Here is a 24,592-nt window from a genome sequence, read left to right on the forward strand (position 1 = left end):
TTCACGGCTCTACGTTATAAACTTCTGTGAAGCACTTGGGGGTTCAAAGTGCTCACCACACATCTAGATAAGTTCCTTAAGGGGTCTAGTTTCCAAAATGGTGTCACTTGTGGGGGGTTTCCACTGTTTAGGCACATTAGGGGCTCTCCAAACGCGACATGGCGTCCGATCTCAATTCCAGCCAATTCTGCATTGAAACAGTCAAACGGTGCTCCTTCACTTCCAAGCTCTGCGGTGCGCCCAAACAGTGGTTTACCTCCACATATGGGGTGTTGTGAAATTGGATTCTGGGCTCCCCCGGTGGCCACTTGTGGAATTGAACTTGTGTGCATCATCCCCTCTGTTCACCTGCTCCTATCAGGATGTGGGAGTCGCTATATAACCTTGCTCCTCTGTCAGTTTCTTGCCGGTCAACAATGTAATCAGAAGCCTTCTGTGCTTGTTCCTGCTACTAGACAACTCCCAGCTAAGTTGGACTTTTGTCCTTGTGTGTTTTTGCATTTTGTTCCTGTTCACAGCTGCTGTTTCGTTACTGTGTCTGGAAAGCTCTTGTGATCGGAAATTGCCACTCTGGTGTTATGAGTTAATGCTAGAGTCTTAAAGGAATTTCTGGATGGTGTTTTGTTAGGGTTTTCTGCTGACCATGAAAGTGTCCTTTCTGTCTTCCTGCTATCTAGAAAGCGGACCTCGATTTTGCTAAACCTATTTTCATACTACGTTTGTCATTTCATCTAAAATCACCGCCAATATATGTGGGGGCCTCTGTCTGCCTTTTGGGAAAATTTCTCTAGAGGTGAGCCAGGACTGTCTTTTCCTCTGCTAGGATTAGGTAGTTCTCCGGCTGGCGCTGGGCATCTAGGGTTAAAAAACGTAGGCATGCTACCCGGCCACTTCTAGTTGTGCGGCAGGTTTAGTTCATGGTCAGTATAGTTTCCATCTTCCAAGAGCTAGTTCTCATATATGCTGGGCTATGTTCTCTCGCCATTGAGAATCATGACAGTTTGACCGGCCCAAAAAAAAGGGTTAAATTACTGGCTGAGAAAGGAGAGAAAAAAGAAGTCTGCTACAATTTTTTTTTTTTTTTTCCTCTAGTTCTGAGTGTGCTCTTAATTGAATCACTTGCTAGTCTGCCTATACTGCAGCCTTCCTCTCTTTCTCTCCTTCTAATCCTTGAATGGCTCTGTGTTCACCTGTTTCAAATGGATCTTCAGAGTGTAGCTACAGGTTTGAATAATCTCGCCACAAAGGTACAAAATTTGCAAGATTTTGTTGTTCATGCACCTATGTCTGAGCCTAGAATTCCTTTGCCTGAATTCTTCTCGGGGAATAGATCTCACTTTCAAAATTTTAAAAATAATTGCAAATTTTTTTTGTCCCTGAAGTCTCGCTCTGCCGGAGACCCTGCACAGCAGGTCAGGATTGTAATTTCCTTGCTCCGGGGCGACCCTCAAGACTGGGCTTTTGCATTGGCACCAGGGGATCCTGCGTTGCTCAATGTGGATGCGTTTTTTCTGGCCTTGGGGTTGCTTTATGAGGAACCTCATTTAGAGCTTCAGGCGGAAAAGGCCTTGATGTCCTTGTCTCAGGGGCAAGATGAAGCTGAAATATACTGCCAAAAATTCCGCAAATGGTCTGTGCTTACTCAGTGGAATGAGTGCGCCCTGGCGGCGATTTTCAGAGAAGGTCTCTCTGATGCCATTAAGGATGTTATGGTGGGGTTCCCTGTGCCTGCGAGTCTGAATGAGTCCATGACGATGGCTATTCAGATCGATAGGCGTCTGCGGGAGCGCAAACCTGTGCACCATTTGGCGGTGTCTACTGAGAAAACGCCAGAAAATATGCAATGTGATAGAATTCTGTCCAGAAGCGAGCGGCAGAATTTTAGACGAAAAAATGGGTTGTGCTTCTATTGTGGTGATTCAACTCATGTTATATCAGCATGCTTTAAGCGTACTAAGAAGCCTGACAAGTCTGTTTCAATTAGCACTTTACAGTCTAAGTTTATTCTATCTGTGACCCTGATTTGTTCTTTGTCATCTATTACCGCGGACGCCTATGTCGACTCTGGCGCTGCTTTGAGTCTTATGGATTGGTCCTTTGCCAAACGCTGTGGGTATGATTTGGAGCCACTGGAGGCTCCGATACCTCTGAAAGGGATTGACTCCACCCCATTGGCTAGTAATAAACCACAATACTGGACACAAATGACTATGCGTGTTAATCCGGATCACCAGGAGGTTATTCGCTTTCTGGTGCTGTATAATCTACATGATGTTTTGGTGCTGGGATTGCCATGGCTGCAATCTCATAACCCAGTCCTCGACTGGAGAGCTATGTCTGTGTTAAGCTGGGGATGTAAAGGAACTCATGGGGACGTACCTTTGGTTTCCATTTCATCATCTATTCCCTCTGAGATTCCTGAATTCTTGTCTGACTTTCGTGACGTTTTTGAAGAACCCAAGGTTGGTTCACTACCTCCGCACCGGGAGTGCGATTGTGCCATAGACTTGATTCCGGGTAGTAAATACCCTAAGGGTCGTTTATTTAATCTGTCTGTGCCTGAACACGCTGCTATGCGAGAATATATAAAGGAGTCCTTGGAAAAGGGACATATTCGTCCTTCGTCATCTCCCTTAGGAGCCGGTTTTTTCTTTGTGTCTAAGAAAGACGGCTCTTTGAGGCCGTGTATTGATTATCGACTTTTGAATAAAATCACGGTTAAATATCAATATCCGTTACCACTGCTTACTGATTTGTTTGCTCGTATAAAGGGGGCCAAGTGGTTCTCTAAGATTGATCTCCGTGGTGCGTATAATTTGGTGCGAATCAAGCAGGGGGATGAGTGGAAAACCGCATTTAATACGCCCGAGGGCCATTTTGAGTATTTGGTGATGCCTTTTGGTCTTTCAAATGCCCCTTCAGTCTTCCAGTCCTTTATGCATGACATTTTCCGCGATTATTTGGATAAATTTATGATTGTGTATCTGGATGATATTCTGATTTTTTCGGATGACTGGGACTCTCATGTCCAGCAGGTCAGGAGGGTTTTTCAGGTTTTGCGGTCTAATTCCTTGTGTGTGAAGGGTTCTAAGTGTGTTTTTGGGGTTCAAAAGATTTCTTTCTTGGGATACATTTTTCCCCCTCTTCCATCGAGATGGATCCTGTCAAGGTTCAGGCTATTGGTGATTGGACGCAACCCTCTTCTCTTAAGAGTCTTCAGAAATTTTTGGGCTTTGCTAACTTTTATCGTCGATTTATTGCTGGTTTTTCTGATGTTGTAAAACCATTGACTGATTTGACTAAGAAGGGTGCTGATGTTGCTGATTGGTCCCCTGATGCTGTGGAGGCCTTTCGGGAGCTCAAGCGCCGCTTTTCTTCCGCCCCAGTGTTGCGTCAGCCTGATGTTGCTCTTCCTTTTCAGGTTGAGGTCGACGCTTCTGAAATCGGAGCTGGGGCGGTGTTGTCGCAGAGAAGTTCCGACTGCTCCGTGATGAGACCTTGTGCTTTTTTTTCCCGTAAATTTTCGCCCGCCGAGCGGAATTATGATATTGGGAATCGGGAGCTTTTGGCCATGAAGTGGGCTTTTGAGGAGTGGCGTCACTGGCTTGAGGGGGCCAGACATCAGGTGGTGGTATTGACTGACCACAAAAATTTAATTTACCTTGAGTCTGCCAGGCGCCTGAATCCTAGACAGGCGCGCTGGTCGTTGTTTTTCTCTCGGTTTAATTTTGTGGTGTCGTACCTACCGGGTTCTAAGAATGTTAAGGCGGATGCCCTTTCTAGGAGTTTTGAGCCTGACTCCCCTGGTAATTCTGAGCCCACAGGTATCCTTAAAGATGGAGTGATATTGTCTGCCGTTTCTCCAGACCTGCGGCGGGCCTTGCAGGAGTTTCAGGCGGATAGACCTGATCGTTGCCCACCTGGTAGACTGTTTGTTCCTGATGATTGGACCAGTAGAGTCATCTCTGAGGTTCATTCTTCTGCGTTGGCAGGTCATCCTGGAATCTTTGGTACCAGGGATTTGGTGGCAAGGTCCTTCTGGTGGCCTTCCCTGTCACGAGATGTGCGAGGCTTTGTGCAGTCTTGTGACGTTTGTGCTCGGGCCAAGCCTTGTTGTTCTCGGGCTAGTGGATTGTTGTTGCCCTTGCCTATCCCGAAGAGGCCTTGGACGCACATCTCGATGGATTTTATTTCGGATCTGCCTGTTTCTCAGAAGATGTCTGTCATCTGGGTGGTGTGTGACCGTTTCTCTAAGATGGTCCATCTGGTTCCCTTGCCTAAGTTGCCTTCTTCTTCCGAGTTGGTTCCTCTGTTTTTTCAAAATGTTGTTCGTTTGCATGGTATTCCTGAGAATATCGTTTCTGACAGAGGGACCCAATTCGTGTCTAGATTTTGGCGGGCATTCTGTGCTAGGATGGGCATAGATTTGTCTTTTTCGTCTGCTTTCCATCCTCAGACTAATGGCCAGACCGAGCGGACTAATCAGACCTTGGAGACATATTTGAGGTGTTTTGTGTCTGCGGATCAGGATGATTGGGTTGCTTTTTTGCCTTTGGCGGAGTTCGCCCTCAATAATCGGGCCAGCTCTGCCACCTTGGTGTCCCCGTTTTTCTGTAATTTGGGGTTTCATCCTCGATTTTCCTCCGGTCAAGTGGAATCTTCGGATTGTCCTGGAGTGGATGCTGTGGTGGAGAGGTTGCATCGGATTTGGGGGCAGGTGGTGGACAATTTGAAGTTGTCCCAGGAGAAGACTCAGCTTTTTGCCAACCGCCGTCGTCGTGTTGGTCCTCGGCTTTGTGTTGGGGACTTGGTGTGGTTGTCTTCTCGTTTTGTCCCTATGAGGGTTTCTTCTCCTAAGTTTAAGCCTCGGTTCATCGGCCCGTACAAGATATTGGAGATTCTTAACCCTGTGTCCTTCCGTTTGGACCTCCCTGCATCCTTTTCGATTCATAATGTTTTTCATCGGTCATTGTTGCGCAGGTATGAGGTACCGGTTGTGCCTTCCGTTGAGCCTCCTGCTCCGGTGTTGGTTGAGGGTGAGTTGGAGTACGTTGTGGAAAAGATCTTAGACTCTCGTGTTTCCAGACGGAGACTCCAGTATCTGGTCAAATGGAAGGGATACGGTCAGGAGGATAATTCTTGGGTCACTGCCTCTGATGTTCATGCCTCCGATCTTGTCCGTGCCTTTCATAGGGCTCATCCTGATCGCCCTGGTGGTTCTGGTGAGGGTTCGGTGCCCCCTCCTTGAGGGGGGGGTACTGTTGTGAAATTGGATTCTGGGCTCCCCCGGTGGCCACTTGTGGAATTGAACTTGTGTGCATCATCCCCTCTGTTCACCTGCTCCTATCAGGATGTGGGAGTCGCTATATAACCTTGCTCCTCTGTCAGTTTCTTGCCGGTCAACAATGTAATCAGAAGCCTTCTGTGCTTGTTCCTGCTACTAGACAACTCCCAGCTAAGTTGGACTTTTGTCCTTGTGTGTTTTTGCATTTTGTTCCTGTTCACAGCTGCTGTTTCGTTACTGTGTCTGGAAAGCTCTTGTGATCGGAAATTGCCACTCTGGTGTTATGAGTTAATGCTAGAGTCTTAAAGGAATTTCTGGATGGTGTTTTGTTAGGGTTTTCTGCTGACCATGAAAGTGTCCTTTCTGTCTTCCTGCTATCTAGAAAGCGGACCTCGATTTTGCTAAACCTATTTTCATACTACGTTTGTCATTTCATCTAAAATCACCGCCAATATATGTGGGGGCCTCTGTCTGCCTTTTGGGAAAATTTCTCTAGAGGTGAGCCAGGACTGTCTTTTCCTCTGCTAGGATTAGGTAGTTCTCCGGCTGGCGCTGGGCATCTAGGGTTAAAAAACGTAGGCATGCTACCCGGCCACTTCTAGTTGTGCGGCAGGTTTAGTTCATGGTCAGTATAGTTTCCATCTTCCAAGAGCTAGTTCTCATATATGCTGGGCTATGTTCTCTCGCCATTGAGAATCATGACAATGGGGTATCGTCGTACTCAGGAAAAATTGCACAACAAAATTTGTGGTTAAATTTCTGTTTTTACACTTGTGAAAATTAAAAAAAATGGTTCTGAAGTAAAATGTTTGCAAAAAAAAGTTAAATGTTCATTTTTTTCTTCCACATTGTTTCAGTTCCTGTGAAGTACGTAAAGGGTTAATAAACTTCTTGAATGTGGTTTTGAGCAGCTTGAGGGGTGTAGTTTTTAGAATGGTGTCACACTTGGTTATTTTCTATCATATAGACCCCTCAAAATGACTTCAAAGGTGATGTGGTCCCTAAAAAAAACATGGTGTTGTAAAAATGAGAAATTGCTGGTCAACTTTTAACCCTTATAACTCCCCAAAAAAAAAAAAATTGTTTCCAAAATTGTGCTGATGTAAAGTAGACATGTGGGAAATGTTATTTATGAACTATTTTTTGTGACATATCTCTCTGATTTAAGGGCATAAAAATACAAAGTTTGAAAATTGCAAAATTTTAAAAATTTTCGCCATATTTCCATTTTTTTCATAAATAATCGCAATTAATATCGAAGGAGTGTTACCACTATCTTGAAGTACAATATGTCACGAAAAAACAGTCTCAGAATCAGCGGGATCCGATAAAGCGTTCCAGAGTTATAACCTCTTAAAGTGACACTGGTCAGAATTGTAAAAATTGGCTCTGTCATTAAGTACCAAATTGGCTCTGTCACTAAGGGGTTAAGGTGGTCTGTTTGCATAATAATTAAAGGGCAATGTGCAACTGTTCAATTAAATGCAAAATAATCATCATTTTAGCTATACTCAAAGTATATGTATATCTTTTTGTGACCAGCTATGCCGCGATCTTATGATAGGTGTCTAATTGGATATTCCACCGCCAATTGGTATGGCTGAGAGCTGTCACCAGCTGCACGCTGAGTCTTTTACTGCAACACTAACTATATTCACAATAAGTCCAATATACAAATACAATGAAACGTATCTGAATGATTGTATTCACAAATCAAGTATTTTAGTGGACTGAATAGAGCAATAAAGTGCAGAGTGCAGTAATGCATATGAACATATTAGATCGGGTGATTTATCAAATGAGGTAACTGTGGTCCCTGAAACTGTTGCTGCTAGGAGAATGACTTGCAAAGCAGCTAAGAAGCTGAAATATAGAGACATAGTTTACCTTTGTTGTCAAACACTATTGAAAATTATAAAGAGCTCCTACCATCAGTCCTGACGCGCATGTTTCACCCTTACTTTAATAAAATGGGGCCAGAGTCAGCACGTGTGCATATCACAATCACCGGTGCCATTTTATTATAGACTGTTTATATGTGAATGTGCAGATACAGTGTCTTCACGAAAATGGCACTGGATAGTACGGTATGGGCAAATGCTGACCCCAGCGCCATTTTATTGAAGAATTTTACTACAACGTCAACATACCACAAACAATTCATAGGACAACTACCCATGTCTCTGATATAACCTATTGGCAACAATTACCACATTTATCGTGCAAAAAATAGAACCAATTATTGGGGATAGATCGCTGAAGGATCATGACAAAAAAACAAAGCAAAAAAATGATCAAACGTCCTATGTAATAATGAAGTATACAACATTTTCAAAAAAGGAACAGATACAGGGAGTAGGGGGACTGACTAATGCATACTTAAAAAAGGGGCGCACATCCTAATGCAGGAACCACTCAAAAGGCACTATAGGCCCCATAGTGCACCTATGAATATAAATACTTTTTGCAACATCCCATCTTGCCTCAGTGAAACAAAATCAATAGTACCGATCATGAATTATACACAGTCACACATAAGAATATTCTAATCGTACGTCAAGAATGGAATCCAGGAGATGTTTACCTCAAAAGGATAGCAGCCAAAGGGGCAAAGAGATCCCTGGACTGACACGTGCTCACCCTAATGCGGGTTTCGGCAGAGCTGTCATCAGCATGTAACATATTAACATAGCAGTGAACACACGCCAGTAATTTCCATTATGCATATGGCCGACACATGCGCACTGCTATGTTATGGCTGTAGTACATCACTTCACTAAAATTATGCCTGAAATCGTGGTATGCACATGTGCTGACTCCAGCGCCATTTTATTGAAGTAATGTGCAATAACATCAAAATAGCAGTGTGCACGCGCTGACCATAGGCGCGGCGTGCACACGTTGTTAGGGCTGGCGGAATGCACCCAATAATATAATGGGAGTGATAAGGTGCGTTCGCAGCCCGGGGTCAACCGTTCAGAGATAGTGGTATAATAGACGAACACATGTGGGTTAATGTCACCCGGTGTGTACAAAGGTGGACTCTGTTGCTTCACAGAGCCGCAATACCGCGGGATGTAAATGCCATAGCCTGTTTGAACTCACAAAGCTCGGCTAAATGGACGCTAGTGTATGGTCACAGGACTCAGCCCCTAGGACGTGGGGCCAGAGTCTTACTAGACCCACAAGCGCACGGTGCCACAACTGCAATGCCTGAAGAACTGTCTAGTAAATTTAGAGCACTGCGTGCGCGCTGTATCGCGCTGGTGAGTGCCACTAACCGCCCTAACTAAGGTAGGTAAGCGCACTAATTGTGCATGGCGTCGCTCTGGCGAACGCCACAATTTGACGCTGGTAAATTCGAGCACAGTGCTGGATTGCACTGACTGGCACTATGTAAGCTCCAATCACCCACAATCAGACAACAACACAAGGGATGGGGATCATTTAGGAGCTTTCACCAGTACATACACGCATCCACATAGCATGATTACAGGTTATATTGGCGCATGGTTGAGCGGCTATGCAAACCATTTGTTGTTGCAGCCTTCTGGGACCTTGCTAGTGCTCCAATCGGAGCCGCTTTAGAATCTGGGCATGTGACCTCCGACCTCCAATGAGAGGTCGTCCCACGGGCATGCTCAGTACCCAAAAAGTAAGACTTAGTCCCAGGAGTGTCTGCTCGCCGCTGCCTAATGCTGGTTACAATAGCTGGACCTGGGACGGCAGCAGTAACCAGACTACCAGCATCATATTGAGCAAGACGCTGGGACCCAGGAGTTTCTGCTCGCCGCTGCCTAATGCTGGTTACAATAGCTGGACCTGGGACGGCAGCAGTAACCAGACTACCAGTATCAGCTTGAGCAAGACGCTGGGACCCAGGAATGTCTGCTCGCTGCTGCCTAATGCTGGTTACAATAGCTGGACCTGGGACGGCAGCAGTAACCAGACTACCAGCATCATATTGAGCAAGACGCTGGGATCGATGTCTCTGCTGAGCAGAATCCTCTGTGGCTGAGGAAGAATGGCAGACTGCAGAGGACATGGTTTCAGATTCCCCCAGTGCAGCAGCGGGAACTCGACACCTAGCACATGTGCTGAATCTGGCAGCATTTTATTGTACTATAATACCCAATCTGGAAAGTCCGGGCATGGTGAAAAAAAAAGAGAGAAAAGCAGCCAGAGGAGGAAGACATGTATAAGACAATACCCACAACCCAACGTAAATAACTACCAGAGACTAAAAAAAAGTGTTTTACACAGAATTTATTGCAGTGGTATGCGCACGTGCTGACTTTGGCATCATTTTATTGAAGTATTCTACTACAACATCAGCATAGCAGTGCACACACACCGGCCATCGCTATTAACCCTATAGCTGGTGCGTGCACACTGCAATGTTGATGTTTTAGTAAAATACTTCAATAAAAAGGCACCAGAGTCAGCGTGTGAGCATACCGCTATCTCTGGTGTCATTTTATTGAAGACACTGTAGTAATGTACCAATAAAAATGCTTGTCACCCAAAGGGGGGGGGGGTAGAATGGGTTCAATAGCTGGTAATTAATAAGTGTATTTGTCTGTTTGTTTTCAGAAAGAATTACTCAAGTCAAAACCGACATTTATGTTACAAGCTTTGGACCAGTATCAGATACAGAAATGGTAAGTTACTGAAAACATAGAAGTAATTCATACTATGATAACTGTAATACTAACTTAGCTTAATTCTATAGTACCAAGTTATTAATGAATTTTAAGGCACTATGGCTCTAATTCATTATTGCATTTTTTCACTGTTATTTTTACAATATTTTTTGGTAATTCTCAAATGATTTTCATTTGCACCTAATTCTTCTTGTAGTTTTTGCCATTTTTTAAAGTCTAATTAATAACATGTTTTCACTTATTTTCACTTATGTTCACTATCGTGGGTGGAATTTTTGATTTTCAGGTGTTTTCACTTGATTCATCTATTGTGACTTTTTAAAAACACATTATGATGCCAATGTCTTATGGTCCACCCATCAAGTGTTTCTAAGTATGACGCTTATCTTGGCTCTATTTTTCAAATATTTTGCAAGTAGTGATTTTTTTTTTGCTCTAAAAAGTAGCAAAGACAGCTAGATACAGAAAAAAGACCGTTTTTTACTTTTGCACAAAATTCATGAACAACGTGCACAATTTTAGATAATTTGGCACAAAAATGGCAATAAATACCACAAGACAGAAAAGTAAGTTAATAAAAGGCAAACGATAAATTGTGGCATATGTAACCTGGCCAGTGGCCTAATTGTTTTTCCCAGGCTCTTAATTTCTTAAACGCTTGGAAAATATAATAAGATTCATAGAGGTTCTATTTAGCTACTAAAATTACTTTTCCTTTCATGTTACCACTACCTGTGGATTAACAAGATGAAAGGAGTTGTCGAGTGAAAGCAAGTTATTTTCTATCCACATCCATATATTCTATAACATTGATCAGTGACGGTATGAGTGCTGGGACCTACACTGATCGACAAGGAATTTTTATCTCCAGCATTGTACTGAAGTTGCACTATACTGGGTGATAAATATTTCCCATTCTACTGATTGGTGCAGGTCCAAGTAATCAGACCAGACCCTAACGATAGATAAACTATCATTCAGTTTGTGGATAGGTGATAACTTGCTTTCACTATATGATCCCTATAAGTAAAAACACTGTTCACACAATGTGGCCAAAGGGGGAACATTAGTTGAAGGTTATCTGAAGACGATATTTGTATATTAACATAATGTCTAAAGAAGGACTTACTAACCCTAGAGGTCAAGTGTATATAACATGTTTCTATGTACTCTCCATGGTTGTATGGGTTTCGTCAGGGTAATCTGGTTTCTTCATACGTGTTATACTGTAGGCCATTTGGCTGCTGGTGAAATTAGAAAAGCATTGGAGACTTTGCATTATGACCATCTCTGTTCACTGTAATAGAATATGTTTCTATCATAAAGCAACAGAGAAATAATAAACTTAGAGGGGTCTGCAGACTCCCTAATGATGCCTACCAGCCAGTTATGTGACCTAACTGAATCTGCAACTGAATAAATGGCCAGAATGCAGTCCAGTCATCACATCAACAAATATGTCAACCCTGGTATCAGAGCTGAATTGGAGTGGATATGCTCCTCCAACCTTCAGTCTTATATAAGATACATCATTTAGTTAAATGTAAATGAGCTAACATTAATTTTATTTTTTTTAAAAGTGACCACCTTTGACTTTATATTTTAGGAGTATACCATTGATGTATTTTTTCGCCAGAGCTGGAAGGATGAAAGACTTAGCTTTCAAGGACCTATGCAGCGTCTTCCTCTAAACAACTTACTGGCCAGTAAAATTTGGACACCTGACACGTTTTTCCACAATGGTAAAAAGTCAATTGCTCACAACATAACAACACCCAACAAACTACTACGTCTCGAAGATGATGGCACACTGCTTTATACAATGAGGTAAGATGAACTATCTGTGTAGTTAAAGGGAATCAGTCAGTAGGATCAACCCACTTAAGCCATCTATAAGAGCCTGTAGGTCATAGGAAACTGAATCAAATGATACCTTGATATCTGATATATGAAGTCTTATTCCTGAAAAATCAACATTTGTCTTATGTGTAAATGAGCTGCTAAGGGCTATGGGCTGAACACTGACATGTATGAGAATCTGCCTCCAGAGCTTATTTTAGAATGGGCCATTACCAGTGTGAGACATGTAACTAATACAAAACAGTAGAACTGAGCTTTGACTCATAACAAACACATTTACTGCTGTTCTCATAGCTCTGCTGTATTGCATTTATTGCAACACTGGCCACATGTGAGAATGAAGCTGAAACACTGAGAGAAACCTAAAGATGTGTCAGATAAAATAACATACAGCTCTGCAGTGAGATCAGGAGATGGCCAATATACAGTACATCACTCTGTTAACACCTCCTTTTATACAAAATAATCTATGGAGGCAGATTCTCATGCAGATCTGTTCCCGGCCCATACATCTCAACAGTTAATTTACAAATAAGAGAAATCTGGATTTCTCTGGAATAGAAATTTGAATCACAGACATTAAGGTATCATTTTATTTACTTTTCTTTGACCTGCATGCCCATATATATGGCTTAGTATGGTTGATCCCACTGACAGATACCCTTTAATGGCCTGTGAATTAAGAAAATTGCTAATTACCCAATGCACAAAAGCATAGCCAACTAGTAAAAAAACTTTAAGCAATAATAACCTCAGGAACAGGTAAAAATATGGTCAGCATTGGGATTAGTAAGAACTGAATGTAATATAACTAACTGACGAGACCAGGAATAAATACAAGATTTTTAAAAGCAGAGTTTCAAAAAGTTAGCGCCCATGGTGGACACAGAAAAATGTATGTGATGGACACAGATTATTTATGGATAACTGGTAAGTTTGGTAACCCTAAATAAAGAGAATAGATCAAATATATTTGTTCTTCTAAGGGAGTTGCTGTATCTGGGTCATTTCCGGCATACACAAAAGATATATCATAAATATCTGATGTTTGTCCTGCCTCTGAGACCCATATTAATTTAGAAATCACACACCACCTCAATGAAGAACTGGACATGTATGCAATAAAGAAGACCTTTCATGAGTTTGAGCATGTTAAACTGGCCACATCATGCAGAGCTGAGTAAAATGTATTTATTATTTTTTACTTTCTCCTCTCCATTGCAGAGATATTATCTTGTAAAGTTTAGGTAATTTGTTATTTTGGACGCTATTCACACTAGGGCGTCCGACAGACAGCGGTAATTCCACATTCGTCCACTATACGCTGAGTGGCGCCGGCTAGACTTTATCCAGGTTGTCCGGGGTTAATCTAGCTGGTAATCGGGTTGGAGGCTGGGTCACGCCCGTGGCCTTTAACCCCTTCCTGACATCCGACGTACTATCCCGTCGAGGTGGGGTGGGCCCGTATGACCGCCGACGGGATAGTACGTCATAGCCGATCGGCCGCGCTCACGGGGGGAGCGCGGCCGATCGCGGCCGGGTGTCGGCTGCATGATCGCGATGTGCCGGCGGTGCAGGGAAGCATCGCGCAGGGAGGGGGCTCCCTGCGGGCTTCCCTGAGCCCCCCGCAGCAACGCGATGTGATCGCGTTGCTGCGAGGGTCTTACCTCCCTCCCTGCCTGCTCCAGACCCGGATCCAAGATGGCCGCGGATCCGGGTCCTGCAGGGAGGGAGGTGGCTTCACAGACGCCTGCTCAGAGCAGGCACTGTGAAGCAGCCTGCACTTCTCCCAGATCGGTGATCTGTCAGAGTGCTATGCAAACTGGCAGATCACCGATCTGTATTGTCCCCCCCTGGGGCAAAGTAAAAAAGTTAAAAAAAATTTTTCCAAATGTGTAAAAAAAAATAAAAAAAAATATTCCAAAATAATGAAAAAAAAAAAAATATATTATTCCCATAAATACATTTCTTTATCTAAATTAAAAAAAAAACAATAAAAGTACACATATTTAGTATCGCCGCGTCCGTAACGACCCCACCTATAAAACTGCCCCACTAGTTAACCCCTTCAGTAAACACCGTAAGAAAAAAAAAAAAAAAAACGAGGCAAAAAACAACGCGTTATTACCATACCGCCGAACAAAAAGTGGAATAACACGCGATCAAAAAGACTGATATAAATATCCATGGTACCGCTGAAAACGTCATCTTGTCCCGCAAAAAACAAGCCGCCATACAGCATCATCAGCAAAAAAATAAAAAAGTTATAGTCCTGAGAAAAAAGCGATACCAAAATAATTATTTTTTCTATAAAATAGTTTTTATCGTATAAAAGCGCCAAAACATAAAAAAATGATATAAATGAGATATCGCTGTAATCGTACTGACCCGAAGAATAAAACTGCTTTATCAATTTTACCAAACGCGGAACGGTATAAACGCCTCTCCCAAAAGAAATTCAGGAATTGCTGGTTTTTGGTCATTCTGCCTCACAAAAATCGGAATAAAAAGCGATCAAAAACGGTCACGTGTCCGAAAATGTTACCAATAAAAACGTCAACTCGTCCCGCAAAAAACAAGACCTCACATGACTCTGTGGAGCAAAATGTGGAAAAATTATAGCTCTCAAAATGTGGAGACGCAAAAACTTTTTTGCTATAAAAAGCGTCGCTGGTTTCACACTTGCGTTTTTGTCTGCAGCGTTTTTTGCACAAAAAAACACATGCGTTTTTTCCCTATATTTAACATTGAAAACGCATGCGTTTTTTTTGTACACGTTTGGTCGCGTTTTCAAACGCATGCGGTTTTTTTCTGCATGCGTTAATTTTCAGAAATACAACCTGCAGTATTTTCTTGGTGTTTTTAAGCACATGCGTTTGTTTGCGTTAAAAACGCATGCATTTTTAATCGAAAAAAAACAGAAAACACACTGAAAAGCCACCCACCACCATCAAGGTGATAAAGGGATCCAAACCCTAACCCTAACTCTACCCCTAACCTCACCCCTAACCGTTTAATGAACATTTTCTGACAGTCATAGTGCCACGTATTTCAGTGCCACGTATTTCAGTGCCACGTATTTCAGTGCCATGTATTTCAGGGCAACGTATCACGTATTTCAGTGCCACGTGTTTCAGTGCCACGTATTTCAGTGCCACGTATCACGTATTTCAGTGCCACGTATCATGTATTTCAGTGCCACATATTTTAGTACCACGTATTTCAGTTGCACGTGTTTCAGTGCCACGTATTTCAGTGCCACGTATTTCAGTGCCACGTATTTCAGTGCCACGTATTTCAGTGCCACGTATTTCAGTGCCACGTATTTCAGTGCCACGTATCACGTATTTCAGTGCCACGTATTTAAGTGCCACGTATCACATATTTCAGTGCCACGTATTTCAGTGCCACGTATTTCAGTGCCATGTATTTCAGTGCCACGTATTTCAGTGCCACATATCACGTATTTCAGTGCCACGTGTTTCAGTGCCACGTATTTAAGTGCCACGTATCACGTATTTAAGTGCCACGTATTTAAGTGCCACGTATTTAAGTGCCACGTATTTAAGTGCCACGTATTTCAGTGCCACGTATTTCAGTGCCACGTATTTCAGTGCCACGTATTTCAGTGCCACGTATTTCAGTCACGTTTAGGGTTAGGGTTAGGGGTAGGGTTAGGGTTAGGGCTAGGGTTGGAGGTAAAGTTAGGGTTGGGGCTAAAGTTAGGGTTGGGGCTAAAGTTAGGGTTTGGATTACATTTACGTTTGGATTAGGGTTGGGATTAGAATTATGGGTGTGTCAGGGCTAGGGGTGTGGTTAGGGTTACCGTTGGGATTAGGGTTAGGGGTGTGTTTGGGTTAGGGTTTCAGGTAGAATTGGGGAGTTTCCACTGTCCAGGCACATCAGGGGCTCTCCAAGCGCGACATGGCGTCCAATCTCAATTCCAGCCAATTCTGCGTTGAAAAAGTAAAACAGTGCTCCTTCCCTTCCGAGCTCTGTCATGCACCCAAACAGTGGTTCCCCCCCACATATGGGGTATCAGCGTACTCAGGACAAATTGGACAACAACTTTTGGGGTCCAATTTATCCTGTTACCCTTGTGAAAATACAAAACTGGGGGCTAAAAAATCATTTTTGTGAAAAAAAAAAGAATTTTTATTTTCACGGATTTGCGCTATAAACTTTAGTGAAACACTTGGGGGTTCAAAGTTCTCAAAACACATCTAGATAAGTTCCTTAGGGGGTCTACTTTCCAAAATGGTGTCACTTGTAGGGAGTTTCAATGTTTAGGCACATCAGGGGCTCTCCAAACGCAACATGGCGTCCCATCTCAATTCCAGTCAATTTTGCATTGAAAAGTCAAATGGCGCTCCTTCCCTTCCAAGCTCTGCCATGCGCCCAAACAATGGTTTACACCCACATATGGGGTATCAGCGTACTCAGGACAAATTGCACAACATTTTTTGGGGTCCAATTTCTTCTCTTACCCTTGGGAAAATAAAAAATTGGGGGCGAAAAGATCATTTTTGTGAAAAAATATGATTTTTTATTTTTACGGCTCTGCATTATAAACTTCTGTGAAGCACTTGGTGGGTCAAAGTGCTCACCACACATCTAGATAAGTTCCTTAGGGGGTCTACTTTCCAAAATGGTGTCACTTGTAGGGAGTTTCAATGTTTAGGCACATCAGGGGCTCTCCAAACGCAACATGGCGTCCCATCTCAATTCCAGTCAATTTTGCATTGAAAAGTCAAATGGCGCTCCTTCCCTTCCAAGCTCTGCCATGCGCCCAAACAATGGTTTACACCCACATATGGGGTATCAGCGTACTCAGGACAAATTGCACAACATTTTTTGGGGTCCAATTTCTTCTCTTACCCTTGGGAAAATAAAAAATTGGGGGCGAAAAGATCATTTTTGTGAAAAAATATGATTTTTTATTTTTACGGCTCTGCATTATAAACTTCTGTGAAGCACTTGGTGGGTCAAAGTGCTCACCACACATCTAGATAAGTTCCTTAGGGGGTCTACTTTCCAAAATGGTGTCACTTGTAGGGAGTTTCAATGTTTAGGCACATCAGGGGCTCTCCAAACGCAACATGGCGTCCCATCTCAATTCCAGTCAATTTTGCATTGAAAAGTCAAATGGCGCTCCTTCCCTTCCAAGCTCTGCCATGCGCCCAAACAATGGTTTACACCCACATATGGGGTATCAGCGTACTCAGGACAAATTGCACAACATTTTTTGGGGTCCAATTTCTTCTCTTACCCTTGGGAAAATAAAAAATTGGGGGCGAAAAGATCATTTTTGTGAAAAAATATGATTTTTTATTTTTACGGCTCTGCATTATAAACTTCTGTGAAGCACTTGGTGGGTCAAAGTGCTCACCACACATCAAGATAAGTTCCTTAGGGGGTCTACTTTCCAAAATGGTGTCACTTTTAGGGGGTTTCAGTGTTTAGGCACATCAGGGGCTCTCCAAACGCAACATGGCGTCCCATCTCAATTCCAGTCAATTTTGCATTGAAAAGTCAAATGGCGCTCCTTTCCTTCCGAGCTCTGCCATACGCCCAAACAGTGGTTTACCCCCACATATGGGGTATCAGCGTACTCAGGACAAATTGTACAACAACTTTGGGGGTCCATTTTCTCCTGTTACCCTTGGTAAAATAAAACAAATTGGAGCTGAAATAAAGTTTGTGTGAAAAAAAGTTAAATGTTCATTTTTATTTAAACATTCCAAAAATTCCTGTGAAACACCTGAAGGGTTAATAAACTTCTTGAATGTGGTTTTGAGCACCTTGAGGGGTGCAGTTTTTAGAATGGTGTCACACTTGAGTATTTTCTATCATATAGACCCCTCAAAATGACTTCAAATGAGATGTGGTCCCTAAAAAAAAATGGTGTTGTAAAAATGAGAAATTGCTGGTCAACTTTTAACCCTTATAACTCCGTCACAAAAAAAAATTTTGGTTCCAAAATTGTACTGATGTAAAGTAGACATGTGGGAAATGTTACTTATTAAGTATTTTGCGTGACATATGTCTGTGATTTAAGGGCATAAAAATTCAAAGTTGGAAAATTGCAAAATTTTCAAAATTTTCGCCAAATTTCCATTTTTTTCACAAATAAACGCAAGTTATATCGAATAAATTTTACCACTAACATGAAGTACAATATGTCACGAGAAAACAATGTCAGAATCGCCAAGATCCGTCAAAGCGTTCCAGAGTTATAGCCTCATAAAGGGACAGTGGTCAGAATTGTAAAAATTGGCCCGGTCATTAACGTGCAAACCACCCTTGGGGGTGAAGGGGTTAAATAGTCATTCTGGACTTTGGGCGTCGCCGATTATAGCTTGTGCCTTGTGCCTGGTGATCTCGGTCTGGAGTGGTGGTCTAGGAGAAATAATATCGTATCTGGTGGTGTATTATCCTTTGTCATATTTCTCCTTCCTATATTTGTATTTGTTTTGCCCTGTGCACATTATAGTGTTTTCCTGTGTGTCTGCGGCGTGGTGCGTATTTAGTTTTCCCTGTCTGTGCTTTCTGTAGGGGTTGGTGTGTGGTCTAATCACTGGGTGGCATATGACTGAAACAGGAGTCAGGGTCAGCCCTAGCAGCCCAGACAAGCACACCATCAGTGTAAATTCTGGGAGAGGGACAGACAGGGTTTTCCCTAGTCTGAGGGATATCGCAGGGGCCCGGGTAATCAGCTGTAGTCTACCCAGTACCCGCATGACAAAATTATGTTATAGTTCAACTGGGTTTTACCAGAGATTTTTCTCTGGGTGTGAGTACTTCTTCTCCTACATGAGACTGACCAGTCACAATGCGAGAGCAGGGAACTTTGCATAAATAATGTATGTGTTAGGAATCAGTTTCAGGGTCCGCTCAGACTGCCGTGCATTCTTTCATTTGAGAGTATTGGGCTGATTATGGTAATCAGACTCAGCTCAAACTCTCAGTGTTTGGTTAGAGTGTCTTACTATCAGCACTGTATATATGCAACAAACAGAAATACAGAGATTGTAATAAATCATCTCAACGTTTTCTATGAAGAATTTGCCTGTCTCAGACATCAGCTACCCACTACTTGCAGAGTTTTATGCAAATCAGCTCAGTGTTTTAAAACCATAGGAGTTAAGTAACATATTTATCTTATTAGAGCTTTAATATTTCTTTTTATTATTATTGTTTTAACATTTTTAAAAGTAAACAAAACATACACATAACTACTATCTACCACAGTGATACCTCTATCTTCCACCATGATAAAATATACATTCACTATTTCTAAACAATATTTAACAAATTTGATTATTATAGTGTAAATTCTGTAGAATCTTTTTACTTTGTTTTATTTTTATTTATAATTTATGTTTTCGGAATATCTCACTTTGTGAAATGCAATGTCAAATACAGAGGAAAGAGCTGTAACTTAACAGCCTTCTTCTGGTTATTTATCAATCTTCTGATCTCCTCTTAATAGATGGCTTAGAGAACAGAGAAATGTCCAGTGGACACTTTACAATTAGAACATTATTGTTAATCTAAGTCAATAGTAAAGACATTTACAAAGCAGAAATGGCAATTACCAGGCAGTAAAATTAACAAGCTATATCCACAATAGCTTCCAAGGATGATCAACTGCTAAATGAGTGACATAAGGGAAATTAAATGTACTGAAAAATGTGTGAGACTGCTCCATAACAATGAACTTTATTCAGGATACTTGCAGTAATAAAGCCTTAGACACTGGAAATGGCAGGCCATGCATCAGATCAGAATTAGGTAAACAATTGTATTTGCTTTAATATAACATGCAATTTGCAAAAAAAAAGTTCAACAACAAAAGACATATACAGTCATGGCTGAAAGTGTTGGCACCTTTGAAATTATTCCACAAAATGAAGCATTTCTCCTAGAAAAGTATTGCAATTGCACATGTTTTGTTATACACATGTTTATTTTGTTTGTGTATATTGTGACTATTAAAAAAAAAAGAAAAAAGGCAAATTGGACATCATTTCATACTAAACACCAACTATGGGAGAACAGAATTATTGTCATTTTTCCAAAATTGTGGATAAACCACTTTGTTTCAAGCATCTGATGCTCATTTAAACTCACATGTGACATGCAGCAGGTGTGGGCAATATGAAATTACAGATAAAAGGGGAGACGTTGAGTCAATCTTTGCAATGTGTTTCTGTGTGTGCCACACTAAGCATGGAGAGGAGAAAGAGGAGAGAACTGTCTGAAGACTTGAGAACCTAAATTGTTGAACAATATTAACAATTTCAGAGCTACAAGTCCATTTCCAGAGATCTTTTTCCTTTGTTCACTATGTGCAACATAATAAAGAAGTTTATAACCCATGGTACTGTAGTGAATCTCCCTGGACGTGAATGGCAGAGAAAAATTGATGAGAGGTTGTAACGCAAGATAGTCCAGATGGTGTATTAGCAACCCCTATCAAGTTTCTTAGAATTTCAAGCTGTCCTACAGGCTCAGGGTGCATCAGTGTCAGTGAGAGCTATCTCTCAGCATTTGAATGAAATTAAATGCAATGGCAGGAGACCTAGCAGGATCCCACTGCTGACACAGAGACAGAAAAGGTAGAGTGGAGTTTGCCAAAATGTGCATGAGTAAGCCAAAATTCTTATAAGAAAGACAGATGAGACCAATATAGAGCTTTTTGGAAAAACACATATACTACTTTTTACCGAAAATGGAATGAGTTAAAGAAAATAAAACAATACCTACATTCAAATATGGTGGAGGTTCAAAGATGTTTGGGGTTGTTTTTTGTTCCTATGGCATTGGATGCCTTGACTGTGTGCAAATCATCATAAAATCTGAAAATGACCAAAGAATTTTGGGTCACAATGTAGTGCCAGTGTCAAAAAGCTAGGCTTGTGTACTAGGTCTTGGGTTGTCCAAAAGGACAATGACCTCAAACATATGTGCTGGAGAGTTCTGAAGTAGCCAGCAATTAGTCTGGATCTAAATCCCAATGAACACCTGTGAAGAGATAATAAAATTACTCTTGGGATAAGGCACCCTGCAACAACCAATCAGTTTCACTGGTTTTAATGTAGTGCCACCTGAGATAACACACGCACAATCTAAATAATTTATTCCTTTTTTTATGTCTTTCTTTATCTCGCTTGATCTCTATAGCTAAGCTGCGAGATACAATGTCTGATTTACCAGATAATGGCTGCCGCATTCCCTTCTTCTGCTTCAACCCCTTCACGACCTTTATCATATCTATTAGTGATGAGCGAGCATGCTCATCCCTACTTAGGACTCGCTTGAGCATTAGTGTGCTCAGGATGCTCGTTACTCAGCGAGTAGTTTTTGAATGTTCAAGCGGAAGTTCTAGTCCTTACCCCGCATGTTTGGCTCGTTATAGATGGGCAATGAACATGTGTGTCTTTATCTCGCTTGATCTCTATAGCTAAGCTGCGAGATACAATGTCTGATTTACCAGATAATGACTGCTGCATTCCCTTCTTCTGCTTCAACCCCTTCACGACCTTTATCATATCTATTAGTGATGAGCGAGCATGCTCGTCCTCTACTTAGGACTCGCTCGAGCATCAGTGTGCTCAGGATGCTCATTACTCAGCGAGTAGTTTTTGAATGTTCAAGCGGAAGTTCAAGTCCTTACCCCGCATGTTTGACTCTTTGTAGACAGGCAATGAACATGTGAGGATTGCCTGACAGTCACGGTAACGCGATAGCCATCTTGGTTGTGGCATTACTGTGATTGGCTGGCCGCATAGCATCATCAGGTCTTATCAAGACCAGTGACGCTATGCTCGTCACACTGTACCCGGACACAGGCAGCATAGGGAGAGGAGCTGATGAGAGAGGGACAGAATTGTAGCTGCATATTAGCTAGGGATTCAGAAACATTTATATTTCTGTGAAATACAACAACAGTCCTTCCTAGAGCTAATTCTAATACATATTAATATTGCTGTTTGCAGCACTTAGGGAGAGATTGTGTTGAAGGGATCATATAATGCAGGATAGGATGAATTGTAAGTCCTTTATGCTGTAGCCTGCAACTGATACCAAAAGCTCTTTTCAGGGCTAATAATATTATTTTTGCTTTTAATCCTGCAAATTGATCTGAGCAGGGAAATCACTGTTTTTACTGTGGCAGTTGTGCATCAAAAGCATACAGCCAGACTTGGTTGGATCTCAATAGCATTGCTGTATTGAAACTGCAGTCTCATATGTCCATCTCTATTGGGCAAATTTGTAAGACTGAAATTTTTTTGAGCAGGGAAATTTTATATGGCATTTAGTGTGCTACGGTTGTGCCTCAACCCCCCCAAATATAAATTGTTTGTTAAATAAATAACATTCCTATATTAATACTGCAGGCTCTTATGTCAATTTTAATTGGGCAAAATTTGCTGGCATTGTAATACTGCAATTTTTTTGAGCAGTGAAATTTAATTTTATTGTGCTACAGTTCAGCCTGAAATCCCTCAAAAAAATGTGTTAAAAAAATTGCATTGCTATATTTTATACTGTAGTCTCATACATCGGTCTGAGGTGTGCAAGTTTATATGGAATTGTAAAACTGCCTTCTTTTGAGCTGTGAAATTTTATGTGCCATTTAGCGTACTACATTTGGGTCTCAAATCCCCCCAAAAAAGAAACTGTAAAAAAAATGGCATTGCTAAGTTAATACTGCAGTCTCATATGTCCGTCTGAGGTGTGCAAATTTGGCTAGCATTGTAATACAGCCTTTTTTTTGAGCTGTGAAATTTTATACAGCATTTAGCATGCTACTGTTGGGCCTCAAAACCACCCCAAAAATAAATTGTTAAAAAAATTAATTGCAATATTTATACTGCTGTCTCATATGTTCATCTGAGGTGTGCAAATTTGTCTGGGACTGTAATATAGGTTATTTTTTGAGCTGTGAAGTTTTATACAGCATTTAATGTGCTACAGTTGGGCCTCAAAAACCCCCCAAAAAGAAATTGTTTGCTAAAAAAATTACATTGCTATATTGATATTGCCATCTTATACGCATCTGAAGTGGGCAAATGTTTCTGGCATTGTAGTACTGCAATTTTTTTCAGCAGTGACATTGATACAGCATTTATGATGCTAGAGTTGCATCTCAAAACACATAAGAAAAACCTTTGACGACAAATAGCATTGCAATATTAATACTTCAGTCTTAGATATCCATCTGTAGTGGGAAAATTTTGTTCGCATTGTAAAACTGTCTGAAACACTTTCTCAACATGAATATATAATATGTAATTTTAAATGGGCAAGTTGCGTAGTAAGGGATGGAGAAGTGGACGTGATGCTGATGGTGAGAGCACAGGCCAAGGACGTGGGCAAGGTGAAACTGTTACTGCTGCAGGAGCACAACAAACACACACATCATGTCGATCTAGCATCCTGTCCCACTTTGTAGGGGAGCGTGGAACACCACTCTTGAAACTAGACCAGAGTGAATAGGTTGCTGGATGGATAGCAGATAAAGCCTCCAGTCACTTTGCCAGCATCACCCTGTCTACCACACGGTCCAGTCTAGTTGCCATGATTCTGGACCACATAATCCTCACCCTAATACTTCTTTCTCCCACGATATTGAGAGCCCGGAGACAAGTGATCCCACACTTTGACACTCCGAAGAGCTGTTCACATTTCCATTTATAGATTCTGGCCTCTCACGCTGCCCATTCCAACATCAGGAGATTGCATGTAGCAATGATCAAATATTTGAGCAGCCAGGCTCACAAGAAGGCGATGGTGGGAAAATGCAATTATTGTAAAAATAGCTATATGATGATGAGACACAATTGCTAGCAACTGGTGTTTTTATGTCAGCAAGTCAGGAGAAGGACCAGGGTGCAGAAGTGGAAGACGAGGTGGTGGACGATGGAGTCACTGACTCAACCTTGGAAGGTGACATGCAGAGCGAAGACAGCAGTGCAGATTGGGAAGGATCCACAGCACCACACGAGGCAGGAAGAGGCAGTGGGTGGTCAGAGACTAAAGGCAGGGAACTGATTCTCAGAGCATCAACACCAAAGTGAAGTTTCCAAGCCAACTGTTAAGTGTTACAGAGTCTGGCGCCTTATTAAAGACAGTCCAGTTATAAAAAAAGGCCATTTGAAACCTCTGCCATGCCAGCATTAGTATGGGCAGAACAACTGCCGGCCTGACCACCATGCTACAATGCTAAATGACCACATTTCCAGACTTTTAGGCTTGTGGAGAAGTAACATTTCTGCATCCTCATGGCGGTGGCAGTCCCTTGTTACTTAGTCCCCAGTCACCACTATTTCTGCCAGTGTACTGTTCTCACCTTACACAAGTATGTGTCCCATAACATCAGCTGTGCCTTAACCAGTACTGTGACTGAAAGGCCCACTTAACCACGTACATCTGGACAAGTGTTTGTGGCCAGAGACACTACATTTCCCATTCAGCCCACTGGGTTAACATTGTGGAAGCTAGAATCCAGTCGACCCTGGGACGGAACATGTGCTACCATCACCATGGATCGTGGGCCCTGGTTCAAGCAGGGTTGCCCCTACTTTCTACAGCAGTTCCTGCACCTCCTCCTCATCCTCCATCTTAGAAAAGTCAACATCAGTTGCAAGCTGGAAGCACTGCAGTAATGCCTCGGCCAAGCGGCAACAAGCTGTGCTGAAGCTAATCTGGTTAGGTGACAAACCGCACACCACCGAGGAGTTGTTGAAAGGTCTAACAGACCAGGCTGATCTGCAGC

At 42.0% G+C, this 24,592-nt stretch overlaps 2 protein-coding genes across 2 annotated transcripts in view; one reads left to right on the plus strand and one right to left on the minus strand.

Moving 5' to 3' along the window:
• Positions 1–24,592, minus strand: part of GABRB3 (gamma-aminobutyric acid type A receptor subunit beta3) — an 820,257-nt gene that overhangs the window by 648,890 nt on the left and 146,775 nt on the right. The gene's annotated exons all lie outside the window — the stretch shown is intronic.
• Positions 1–24,592, plus strand: part of GABRA5 (gamma-aminobutyric acid type A receptor subunit alpha5) — a 413,237-nt gene that overhangs the window by 132,424 nt on the left and 256,221 nt on the right. The window contains exons 4-5 of the mRNA XM_077296876.1: positions 9,878–9,945; positions 11,555–11,775. Of these exons, the coding sequence (XP_077152991.1) occupies positions 9,878–9,945; positions 11,555–11,775 (289 nt within the window). The remainder of the gene's footprint in view (positions 1–9,877; positions 9,946–11,554; positions 11,776–24,592) is intronic.

Source organism: Ranitomeya variabilis, chromosome 3, assembly GCF_051348905.1.
Source record: "Ranitomeya variabilis isolate aRanVar5 chromosome 3, aRanVar5.hap1, whole genome shotgun sequence".
Taxonomy (NCBI): Eukaryota; Metazoa; Chordata; class Amphibia; order Anura; family Dendrobatidae; genus Ranitomeya; species Ranitomeya variabilis.